At 56.4% G+C, this 12,546-nt stretch overlaps 3 protein-coding genes across 3 annotated transcripts; 2 read left to right on the top strand and 1 right to left on the bottom strand.

Moving 5' to 3' along the window:
* Nucleotides 1-1,046: 1,046 nt before the first annotated feature.
* Nucleotides 1,047-2,517, top strand: GGS23DRAFT_509382 (uncharacterized protein). Its single transcript, XM_051514537.1, has one exon. It carries the CDS (start codon nt 1,211-1,213, stop codon nt 2,297-2,299), a length of 1,089 nt encoding a protein of 362 aa, XP_051372373.1. The 5' UTR covers nt 1,047-1,210; the 3' UTR covers nt 2,300-2,517.
* Nucleotides 2,518-2,852: 335 nt separating this feature from the next.
* On the bottom strand, nt 2,853-3,522 carry GGS23DRAFT_596168 (uncharacterized protein; the record flags this gene model as incomplete). Its single annotated transcript, XM_051518442.1, has 2 exons — nt 2,853-3,127; nt 3,237-3,522. 2 exons carry the CDS (start codon nt 3,520-3,522, stop codon nt 2,853-2,855), a joined length of 561 nt encoding a protein of 186 aa, XP_051372372.1.
* Nucleotides 3,523-4,213: 691 nt separating this feature from the next.
* On the top strand, nt 4,214-11,373 carry GGS23DRAFT_620447 (DUF1744-domain-containing protein; the record flags this gene model as incomplete). The annotated part of the gene is made up of 5 exons (XM_051521104.1): nt 4,214-4,444; nt 4,535-4,836; nt 4,905-5,047; nt 5,104-5,565; nt 5,629-11,373. 5 exons carry the CDS (start codon nt 4,214-4,216, stop codon nt 11,133-11,135), a joined length of 6,645 nt encoding a protein of 2,214 aa, XP_051372371.1. The 3' UTR covers nt 11,136-11,373.
* Between the last annotated feature and the right edge of the window lie 1,173 nt (nt 11,374-12,546).

Raw genomic sequence — 12,546 nt, 5'->3', positions numbered from 1 at the left:
GCCAATCGTGCCGTCGCCACGACCCCTGTGATGCATAACCTGCACATACTCATCGGAGCGCGCATCTCTTAACCTCCCTATCCGGGTACTTCCCGCCATCCTGTCCGCATTGGGCGCCTGTGAAGTGAAGGCAGATATCGCGGTACCTTACATTGCCTGCCTGACGTACCCACCTTAGGTACCTAACCTATTCCCCCCTGCCTGGGGCTCGGTACCTATAAGGTGCCCTTCCCAGCTCGAAGCGCGTGCTCAGGCGGCTCCCTGGTCAGGTATCCCTGTCCCTCTCTGTCAGAATCTGTACCTACCTGAGGTACCTACGCGCCAGCAAGGTACCTCCTGTAGCCGTGTGTGCTGCCCCGTCTCTGTGCCCACGTGGAGATGCCCGGCCCTGGCGCTGGCTTGTCCAGGGCAGTTTGGAGTGTTGTCCATCCATCTTCGTCAACCAGCGAGCTGTATCGCATCTACATGTACCTCTGTGTCGTCGTGCCCAGGCCGGGACACACGTACCTGCGCAGTGCCTGGTATGTACCCACCTTATCTAAGATGTGTACCTATCGTATTGTATATGTGTACGTATGTACATGCCGTGCATGGATCTACCCTGGTGGGTACGGAACATCGGCGAGGCCAGGTACATCACGAGGTACCTCACACATGTCCACCCGTCCACCCAAGCCCGCTTGGACTGGATCTAACCTCCTAACCATTCCGTCCATCTCACCCTCTCCCCATCCCGCCCTGCCAATTAATGCTCTGCTTTGCACACCAATACTTCGTTACCTCTGTCCAGTCTATACCGGCCGGTGCTACACCCTCTCTACTTCTCTCTCTCTCTCTCTTCGCTCTCTCGTTGCATACGCCCCTCGTCGTATCCGAGCCTAAGCCAGACACACTCCCTATCCGGTTCAACCAGCCGCTCCCCAGAGCCTTCCAACCTGAACAAACCTCTACCTTCCGCCTAACCAACGGCCTGTGTGCTAGATGACGCGGCGGTGGGGGATAACACCATCGTTATTCACGAGCAACTGAATTCGCTAGCTGCTTACCTGACCTATAAATGAGACACTTCCAGCTGGCGACACCGATGGCCGACCAGCTCTAGCTCCTCGAGCTCTCTCCGCGAGCAAAATAACCCACTTCATCACATCCCCCTCTCCCTTTTGTCCTTCAACCTCCTTTCGTCTATCTGTCATCCCCAGAACGCCTGGTCATGGCCGAATCGTCGTTGTGGCCGATGGGGGCTACACCTAAGCGGAAGCGCGATGATGTGATCCTGGAGGAGCACGCCTTCAGCGGCCAGTCCCGAGGCCTCACCCTACCCAAGACCACCTTCTCGTTTCAACCCCCGATCTCCCTACCCGCCAGCCATCCTCACCACGAGCGTTCCGAAGACGGTAACAGCAGCCCTCGGAGCAAGGTAGCCCAGAAGTTCCAGGAGCTCGCCCTAGAAAGTGGGGGCGGGGTAATCCATGGTGACAGGGCGGATCGGACGGTTGTTGTGGGAACGGGAGCTGAGGAGGCTAACCCTGGATGTGACCCGGGTCCTGCGAGCCCACGCTTTTCCCCGGAGCTCCCCATCTTCGACTTCGATGGCGATATTGACGGCAACCGCGGCAGCCACCACACCGAGATCGAGAATATGCACCTTGACGACGACGACGACGACGGAGCATCGCACAAGCGCATCAGGCTTCAAGACCCAAATCCCCGCCAAGACACCGCCGCCACGGGATTGAACGGCCGTGCCATCCCAATTGCGCCTAAGCCCATCCAACCTAACGAACCACATCATTTTGCGCTACAGCCAACCGCGGGGCGAACAACTTTCAAGGCGACGAAAAGCAATGGCCACGGGCACTCGCAGACTCCAAATCTTCCCACCAACCGGGGTTCCGCCTCCCACTCGCGCAATCGAAGGCGGGCCGGCACACCGCCCCTGTCGAAGAGAAGGACGACGGCGCTCTCGGCCGAAGAGCCTGCTATCATCGACCCTATTCGCGCGGCACTTACCTGGCACGAGGACGAGATTACCGTGTATGACCCCGACGACAAGGATGACGACGGCACCGGCATCAACGGCATCGGGTTTAAGCCGACCCCGGCTATAGCCTATGCTCGGGCGCAGAAACGCAGACAGCAGCTGGCCGAGTACAGGAAGCGCGAGGAGAGTGAAGCAAGGGCGAGGCGAAACCAGCGCCGTCGAGGTAAGCTCGGCGGCGCCTCCGAATTGGACGCGAACCATTCTATCGTGCGGGTGCGTTTCTCCGATGCAGAACCGACTACGGCGGTCACGATTTGACACCACCCTATTATTTCCCCGATTCTTAACACTTGTCACCTCGAGAACTTTGGGCGTTACGCGTTATGCGAGGCTGAAAAAAAAAAAGGCCGATCGCAGACGGATTGGTACGGCGTTGGGTGGCTCTGGACAGGATTGTAGGAGCCAGGAAACGGTCAACGAGGTTGGAAGGGCGACGTATTCTATTAGGTTGACTTGGGTTTCGATTTTTCTATGGAGCCCTCCCGCGAGGAGCACGCCTGGCGTTTGGACTCTATACAGCCGATCGCTTTACCGATATCCATCCCGCTGGCATCGAGACTGACCAAGGGGTGGCAGTTTCGATTAGTATTCATGTGCGCACGGCCACTTCCGGTAGTAGTAGACGGGTCAGGGGAATCTTACCCTGAGTATCCAATCCCTCAATACCAATACAACTCACGATGTAACACCAGTCCTCACTGGGCCGTCTCTCCTTCTCCCTCTCTCCCTCCCTTCTCTGTTCTTCGCCTTGTTTCTTCGGTGCGAGCCGTCGTCCCGAGTCACGTAGTCTCAGGTAAATCGTAGATGGGGATCACCAAAATTTGTACCAGCTTTTCCTCTTGGCTGCGGCCTCGCGCTCCAGCTTTTCGGCAGCTTCCTGCTGCAGCCTCGCGGTCTCGGCCTTCTTCTCGGCCTGTTTCCGGTCTATGACCTCGACGACGCGCGCCATGGCGACGAGCTCGCTCGCCCGCTGCGCCCGGCAGTACTCCCACTGCCCGATGCTGGCCACGAAGAAGGTGCCGAAGGCCCAGTTTGCCGCCTTCGGGATCCGCGCTGTGGCCCCGCGCGGGCGGCGGTTAGCGGGCGCTGCGGGAGATGTTGTCGGTAGGCGGGGGGAGGGGAGGGGGGGTTGGACGTGGGGTTATATGCGCGCACAGGCGTGCGCGTCGTCATGGGCGGGCAGGGACTGGTTTACCTCCGACGAGATAGCGGCCGAAGCCGGCGACGGTGCCGGCCACGATGCCGGTCATGAAGGCCTGGCGGGCGCAGGGGATGCGGTGCACGCCGAAGAAGTCGTCGCGCTTGATGGACTGGATCCCGTCGCGGATGGTCGGCGGCGGCTGGCCCGGCGCCGCGGGAGCGCCCTGGCCCGGCCCGTGGAATATCTCGTGGATCTGCGGCTTGCCGACGTGGGCCGGCGGTGCCGTAGCACCGGGAGGGGGGCCGCGCGCCGCGGGAGGTGGCTGGTCGTCTTGCGCCATCGGGGCCTGGACGGGCGGGCTGACGTGAGGGCGGCCGGGCGGACTCGGTGGTTTGGCTCGTGGTTGGTAGGTGGGCGGGCTTTGGTGCTGGGGAGAGCGAGCGCAGCAAATTCGGGATTGTGTATTGCACAGGGTAGATCTTATGCAGGAAGATGTGCATGCACGTTGTGTACAAAGTTGTGTATGAGTAATGTAATGGATGCCATAAGGAGCAAATTGTGGGCGATCTTATCTACCCAGATATGCCAGTTATGGTGTCGTATGCATTAGACGGGGCTCTTAAAATGGAGTATTGATTGATCGAGAGACCAAAACGCGACGCGGTCCGCGACGCGTAGCGAGTAATGACTGGGGCCCTGTTGGCTCCTGGGAAAGAGCCATTCATTGGAGGGGACCTTGTATGCTCGGATTCTTCCCACCCACTTACACCGTAACAATACACCACCCTCATTCATTATAGAAGAAAGACTCGAGAAATTCCTCAATTTCTACCCCAAAGCGGCCAATTTTCTTCAGTTGCCCTGGTTCTCTAAACAAAGTTCCCGTTCCCTTCATTCGAATTTTCCTGTGCCAAATCATGCTCGCCAGGCCTTACGTCGAGACATTGTAGGGTCCCTGAGATATCCGAGTCCTTGACGAAGCGGACCTCCAAATCTACCCTACCTCTCCCTCTCTACCCAATCCCGCCAGTATGCCCAACACGTCTCTACGTCGCCCCCAAAAGGGCTATGTTCGCCGCGGCGGTAAGATGGCCTACCATGGCGCAAACCGGACCCGAACGTTCGCCGCCTCGACCACGCGCACTGAAGCCACGTCGGCCGACGAGAAGATCGAACGGACGCGCCTCGCGCAGCAGATCGACGAGTCGATGGGCTTCGCCAGATACGAGTCGGGCCGGAAGAAAGAAGGGTGGCTCGTCAACGTCCAGCCGACCACCGTGGCGCTCGAGGACGACCGGTCTCCTGGAGGCAGGGCGGCGCTCGACTGCTACTTCATCGAAGAAGACGGTCAGACATTCAAGGCAACCATCGAGTACGAGCCGTACTTTGTGATCGCGTGCCGGAAGGGGAGAGAGAGCGAGGTTGAGGAGTGGGCGAAGCGAGTCCCCGGCGGAGGCCTGGTCCACAACGTCAGGCGAGTCGAAAAGGAGGACTTGTCCATGCCGAACCATCTGCTCGGGTATAGAAGGACATTCCTCGAGCTGCATTTTAGGAATGTGTCAGACCTGATGACCGCGAGGAGGGATATCATGCCTATAGCGGAGAAGAACAGGAAGTCGATGGGGGCCATCGATGTTTATGCCGAAGTTGCTTCGTGAGTCCTTCCTGCTCGCGAGGGTCACAGTGCTGTATCGGCAAGCCAGCCGCTAACACGCGAAAAAGCGAACAAGCGGGAATTGACCTCTTTGATGATTCACGAGACGACGATACACGAAATAATGCCTCATTTTCCGACGCGAGCGAGTACATCGTCGATATTCGGGAGTATGATGTACCCTACCATGTAAGAGTAATGATTGATATGGGTACGTCCACGCTTTCTGCCTCCTCGCGTTGCTTATGACTAACAGGGACACGCTAGATATTCGAGTAGGAAAATGGTATTTCGTGGAAGTGAAGCATGGCATTACCACTTTAAAACTTAACGAAGAACACTTGGTCCAGGCCGACCCGGTAGTAATGGCCTTCGATATAGAAACGACCAAGGCACCTCTAAAATTTCCCGACGCCGCGATAGATCAGATCATGATGATGTCTTACATGATCGACGGACAAGGATTCCTCATCACGAATAGGGAGATCGTGTCGGAGGACATCGCGGATTTCGAGTACACACCCAAACCAGAATATCCGGGACCGTTCATGATTTTCAACGAGCCCAACGAGAAGGCCGTCATCGAACGGTTCTTCTCCCACGTGAAGGAGGCTAGACCGACTGTCATTGCCACCTACAACGGAGACTTCTTCGATTGGCCTTTCGTCGAGGCGAGAGCGAGTGTCAACGGCATCGATATGTATCGCGAGATTGGGTGGAAAAAAGACAGTGAGGATATCTACAAGTGCACGTATGGTGTCCACATGGACTGTCTAGCGTGGGTCAACCGAGACTCCTATTTGCCCCAGGGTAGTCGAGGTCTGAAGGCGGTCACCGTTGCCAAGCTGGGCTACGACCCGGACGAACTCGATCCCGAACTCATGACGCCGTACGCGGCCGAGCGGCCTCAGACTTTAGCCGAGTACTCGGTTTCCGACGCCGTCGCCACGTATTACCTGTATATGAAGTATATTCACCCCTTCATTTTCTCACTCTGTACAATTCTTCCCCTGGGTGGCGACGACGTGCTACGGAAAGGAACCGGTACCCTGTGTGAGATGTTGTTGATGGTGCAGGCATATCAACACGAAATCATACTACCAAATAAGCACATATCTCCAAAAGAGTCCTTCTGGGACGGGCACTTGCTCGATGCTGAGACATACGTCGGTGGCCACGTCGAAAGTATCGAGGCGGGTGTGTTCCGGGCTGATATCCCGGTCAACTTTGTTGTCGACCCCGGAGCTGTCGACGAGCTGCTTCGTGACTTGGACGCGGCCCTCAAGTTTGTTGTCGAAGTCGAAGAGAAGAAATCCTTGGATGATGTCACGAACTACGAGGAGGTGAGAGACCAGATCGCGTCACGCCTAACTCAGCTCAAGGAGACTCCGAATCGAAACGAAAGGCCGTTGATCTATCATCTGGACGTCGCGTCCATGTACCCGAATATCATGACAACGAATCGATTGCAACCCGACTCCATGATCCAAGAATCAGACTGTGCCGCCTGTGATTTTAACCGTCCCGGGAAGAGTTGCGATAGGAGAATGCCTTGGGCATGGAGAGGGGAATACCTGCCCGCGAAAAGGGACGAATACAACATGATCCGACATGCTCTCGAGAACGAGAAATTTCCCGGGAAGCGCCCCGACGCACCCATGCGCACATTTCAGGAATTGACGGAGGAGGAACAAGCTAATCTCACGAGAAAACGGTTGCAATCATACAGCCAAAAGGTCTACCACAAGATTCGCGATTCGACAACTATTGTTCGGGAAGCGATCATCTGTCAACGCGAGAACCCATTCTATATCGACACTGTCCGGGACTTCAGAGACCGACGGTATGACTACAAGGGGCAAGCGAAAGTTTGGAAAGGCAAGACCGATGCCCTGAAGTCCTCCGGGGCGCCAAGCTCTGAAGTCGATGCTGCCAAGAAGATGATTGTCCTTTACGACTCTCTTCAGCTGGCGCACAAGGTCATTCTCAACTCGTTCTACGGCTACGTCATGCGAAAGGGCTCAAGATGGTACTCTATGGAGATGGCAGGCGTCACATGTCTAACGGGCGCGACGATCATTCAGTTAGCGAGATCACTTGTCGAGCGTCTTGGACGACCCCTGGAACTGGACACTGACGGCATCTGGTGCATGTTGCCCGCGACCTTTCCCGAGAACTTCGCGTTCAAGCTCAAGAACGGCAAGAAATGCGCCATCTCCTACCCCTGCGTGATGTTGAACCACCTTGTACACGCCAAATTCACCAACCATCAATACCAGACATTAGTCGACCCTAAGAGGTTCAAGTACGAGACACACAGCGACAATTCAATCTTCTTCGAAGTCGATGGCCCGTATAAGGCTATGGTCTTACCAACATCGAAGGAAGAAGACAAGAACTTGAAGAAGCGATATGCGGTCTTTAACGATGATGGCAGCTTGGCAGAGCTGAAGGGGTTTGAAGTGAAGCGAAGAGGTGAACTCAAGCTCATCAAGATCTTCCAACAGCAGATTTTCAAGTTCTTCTTAGAGGGAACCACCTTGACCGAATGCTACGCCGCGGTAGCCAAGGTTGCGAATAGATGGCTCGACGTGCTGCACAACAAGGGCTCGACGCTGGCTGATGAGGAGCTCATCGATCTCATTTGCGAAAATCGAAGCATGTCCAAGACTCTCGAAGAATACGGTACCCAGAAGTCCACCTCCATTACCACAGCAAAACGACTAGCAGAATTTCTAGGCGAACAAATGGTCAAGGACAAGGGTTTGAACTGCAAATACATCATCTGCGCAAGACCCCGGAGTGCCCCTGTGACGGAGCGCGCCGTGCCTGTGGCGATCTTTTCAGCTGCGCCGGAAGTCAAGCGCACATACTTAACCAAATGGCTCAAGGAAGAACCGTCTGATACGGATCCTAGAGCGTTGTTAGATTGGGATTACTATCTAGAACGTCTAGGATCCGTCATCCAGAAGCTGATCACCATCCCCGCGGCCCTGCAGAAAGTTCGGAATCCAGTCCCACGAGTGCTGCATCCCGACTGGCTCCAGCGGCGGATCAACATCAAGGACGACAAGATGAAGCAGAAGAAGTTAACCGATCTCTTTCCGAAGGGACCACTGGAGGATATAACAAATGTGTCGGTAGCTAGGCTAGATGACCTCGAGGATTTTGGGACCAAGCTCTTGAAGCCGAAGAGCATCACCGCTGCCATCAACGCATCTCAGCAAACCCAACCTGCCCCGACGGCAGCGAAGCGGAAATCGCCCGAGCCCGAAAAGGAAAACCTGGATCCATTCGCGGCGCTTCCCAAGGAGATGCCTGATCCATCCGAGGACTATCCGGCGTTTTTGGAATACCAGAAGAAGAAATGGAAGATCCAGAAGCAGGCCCGAATACGTCGCCGGCATCTCTTTGGAGAGCATCGTACTAACGCAGGCAGCAATATCCAGCAATCTTTCCGCCAGCGAGCCGAGGTCACGTTCAGAAATACCTGGCAACTGCTGCAACTTCGAACGACAGACAATCCAGGCATAGTGACGGCTTTTGTCTTGATCGATGCCAAGGTTCACTCGCTCAAGATCAAGGTACCCCGGCAGTTATTCCTCAACTTAAAGGCTAAAGACCTACCTGATATCGACGTAGACGGCTGCGAGGTTGAGCAGGTCTACCATACCCTTCCTAACGGGCACGCGTCAACGCACCTCTTTAAAATCACCGTACCCGAGGACATCTACTTTGCAGAAGCAGAGAAGTTCTCGTTGCTATCGAATCACCCCAGTGTAGAAGGCATTTACGAGAAGCAGGTTGCATTAAACCTGCGAGCAATGCTTAAACTTGGGAACACGTGCACCATTGATGAGACCCAGCCCGGGGTGCTCGGAAAGGGCCTCGAGCAGGGCTTCGACCTTGGGGGCTTAATAAAACCGACGAAGCCGAAACCCTACTTAGAAACGAACCCGTTGGCGTATCTTTACATCTCGCACATCACGGCCGGCGAGCGACAGATCTTCGGACTGTTCTCGTCGACAAAGGACCAAGCTCACATAGTCATCCTCCAGAAGAGTAGGGACGCCGGCCAAGACCTGCCGAACGTCACCAAGATATACAGCGAAATGTTTTCCCGGAGGTTACGGGAAGCCGAAGGCACCAATTGGCAAGATTGTTTTGGGTATCAGGAGAAACTCACCTTCAAGACGACACAGGTGACCACACGACGAAAGGCGCATCTCGAGATCAGCGATCTCATCAAGAAGATGAAGAAGGACGAGTTAAAACCGTTGATGCTGGTTATTCAGTCTTCGCAACAGAACCTCCTCGTCCACGACGTTCCCATCCTCGCCGAGTTCCCCATCCTACCCCTTCGATACGACCAGGCTGACAGCTCCCTCCCTCCGCTCGGTTGGCAGTCCGTCGTCGCCAAGCGCATAGTCACGCATTACCTCAACCTTGGATCTTGGATCCTACACCTTACCGCACTAGCAAGATACGGCGATATACCGTTGTGCAACTTGGAGCGCGACGATCCTAGATTTATCATCGATGTTGCGTACGCGCGCCGTTTGCAGTTGAACAACGTGGTGTTGTGGTGGTCATCCGGGTCTAAACCGGACCATGCCGGTTACGAGCAGGACGACGTGATGGGCCCCCTAGATACCGTCTCCATGCCATCAGCTAATACTCCCGGCACGTACGCCTCGGTATGCATCGACCTTGAAGTCCGAAATCTCGCTATCAATACTATCCTCACATCATCCCTGATCAATGAGCTCGAGGGCTCGGACTCGATCTCCTTCAACCCGGCTGCCGACTCCGCACCGTCCGATGGATCCGAAATGCTTCATTCCGAGTCGGCGTTCGCCAATGCCGGGGTGCTTGTACTACGTGAGATGGTCAAGTCGTGGTGGGCAGAGGCTTGCAAGGGCAGCCCGATGGCCGACGTGATGGTCCAACACCTCGTGCGCTGGGTGGAATCCCCTGATTCTTTCATGTACGACCGCACGCTCCACTACTACGTTCAGATGATGAGTCGTAAAGCTCTGCTGCAACTCATGGCAGACTTCCGCCGCGTCGGCTCGCACGTCGTGTTCGCGAATGCGAACCGACTGCTCCTGCAGACGACCAAGACAGAGGTGGGCAACGCGTACGCTTACAGCCAGTACATCTTGAAGAGTATCAAGAGCAAGCCTCTGTTCCACTTCATCGACCTCGAGATTAAAGAGTATTGGGACTACCTTGTGTGGTACGACGAGTTCAACTATGGCGGAAAGGCCTGCCAGGAGGTCGTGGAAGCCGAGCAACAGAGTCTCCAGACGATCATGAACTGGCAGATGAAGACTTTCCTGCCGTCCCGCCTACAGGATACCTTCCAGCACTGGGTAGTGGAGTTTATACACCTCATGCACAACCTGAAGCGGCCCCAGTCTGCCGACGGGGAGCCGGGCGCGACGCCCCGCCTCACGCAACTACCACTGCGCAACGGTTCTCAGGGTGACGGCGACAACGGGACGCAGATTATACTCAACAAACCGTTCGAGAAATTGCTGAAAAAGGAGATTCGGCAGCTAGTCTCGACGCAGGCGCGCGAGCTACTACACCCGGAGCTGGCGTCAGACTGGTCGTTCCCGGTCCTACCGGGGAGCCACCAAAAAGATATGCGCCATCGGAATGCCGTGCTGGAGCTGGTCAAGAGCTTGATGCAGGTGCTGTCGCTTGACAAGAACATCACGATGGAGGCGCGGCTGCTGCGCAAAGAGCTGCTAGCGCTGTTCGAGGTGCGCGAGTTCAGCAAAGAGGGCGCGTTCGCAAACCCGAGCGAGAGCCTCAAGGTGGCGCAGTGGAGCTGCCCCGAGTGCACGCTCGCGCGCGACTGGGACCTGTGCCGGGACGAGGCGCTGCTGCCGGACCTAGCGAGCATCGCAGCCGCCGCCGCCGCCGCCGCGGGAGACGGGATGGCAAGCGAGGCGGCAGCGACGGAGGCGGCGCGCAGGGCGGCGGCGGCCAAGGCGTGGCGCTGCGCGTTCTGCGACGCGGAGGTGAACCGGCTGCGGGTGGAGGAGCGGCTGCTGGCGGAGGTGCAGGGGCTGGTGGTGGAGTGGAGCACGCAAGACGTGCGGTGCGAGCGCTGCGGCAGCGTGCGGCTCAACGACATGATGGAGCACTGCACGTGCAGCGGGCGCTGGGCCGAGAGCGTGCGCCGCGACGAGGTGCTGGGCCGGCTGCGCGTGCACGCCGGCGTCGCGCGCTGGTTCGGCCTGCGCATGCTGGAGAGCCTCGTCGCCGACGTGCTGGCCGAGGTATAGATACCTAGAATGGGAGGCGAGGCGAGTGAAGCCTCTGCTGCACGTGACTAGCTGGCGAGAGCGACGGGGGAAATGGGTTCCGAGCCCGTAATACCCGGGGTTATGTGTATTGCTGGTCTCGGTTGCGGGTTAATATAGGTAACGGTATGGAAAAGGCATGTGAAGGCTGCGGCTGGGAAATGTTGATATAGGTACTCTGAGCTGATTTTGATAATCTTGACATCTAGTATAGCCCCATTTCGTAACTCTTGTCACCTACAAGTCACCGTAGGCATAACGTCTCCAGAAATCCCACAAGGATACCTATCTAGTAAACACCCCGGCGTGGCAATAGAAGCTTCAAGGTAGAAATTAGCCCGGCACGCTTATGTATAGCATCATATACCTACCTGTCGTCGCGATGTTCTACCGAGACGATACGTTAGGACGGATTATCAACCTACCCTCCAGTCGGTCTAACCCCTTCAATGCATGTCTTCGTCGCCACAGGACGTTGGGAAACGCAGCTCCTGCAGTCTCGCGCCGGGATTGGTTTGCAGTCCTGGCGCGCAGATCCTTTGCTTCCCGCCGGCGCCCCCAGCAGGCTTTGTATTACTTCTTACTCTCGTTGCGGTAGTGGGCGAGTGAGGCGGATAACGGATAAGACCACGCACAGCCGTGCTAGCCCTCGCCGTTCTTCTGCAGTACTCAGCACCAGTGGAGAACCGAGCAGTCTTCTCCCCGTTCTACAGCTTGGAGCCGCTTCACGTTTCCCTTCCAGGCACGATAGGAACTCCCCCGTCCCTGTCCCTAGCCGCGACTCTCACCTGCGCCACCAATACGTAACCAATGCGGTACGTACAAGCGTCACCCCTCCACGTGATAGCCTGCTAGAGATGAATAGACCGCTAAACTTCTCTCATAGCCACGAATATCGAGCCGCTACTTCTAGAATTGACGCACACCTTTACAATGACGTCTATAACCTTTGGCGTCTAAAGACTCTCGCCGTCTGGGGAGCGACGGATGCTAACTAAACGTTCACTCTAGAGCCTATTACCCGCAATGTGGCGGAACAGGGGATAGAGAGCGGCGGCAACCCCATGGGCATACCGAGGGAAAGCCATATATGTGAGTTCCTCTACATCACGTGTAGATATCGTGTTACTCCCAGGAGAAGGGGGGTTGAAGAGGTGCTGATTCTTCCGACTAGGGTGGGCAATGCTCGTCGGCCGAAGACGACGACGCGGTGCGATCCGCCAGCATACTGAGACCACCTGGCAGTGGAAGAAGCTCGGAGAGGCCCGCGGCGCACACATCCCCTTCCTATTACACATGAACAGCGCCTCGCGAGATCAGAACCCCCTCGCTTCGTACGTCGCCGAGAACGTGGAGCGGCTCAAGAAGGCCTCGCAAAAGTACGGCAGCGCCC

Source organism: Durotheca rogersii (genome assembly GCF_024521655.1).
Source record: "Durotheca rogersii strain YMJ 92031201 chromosome Unknown GGS23scaffold_8, whole genome shotgun sequence".
NCBI classification, from domain to species: Eukaryota; Fungi; Ascomycota; class Sordariomycetes; order Xylariales; family Xylariaceae; genus Durotheca; species Durotheca rogersii.
The sequence above is the reverse complement of the archived record's forward strand: the minus strand, read 5'-3'. Positions and strand labels throughout refer to the sequence as shown.

Bases quoted from the DNA above. Each gene is read 5' to 3' on its own strand.
- GGS23DRAFT_509382 (XM_051514537.1), top strand. From the start codon at position 1,211: ATGGCCGAATCGTCGTTGTGGCCGATGGGGGCTACACCTAAGCGGAAG.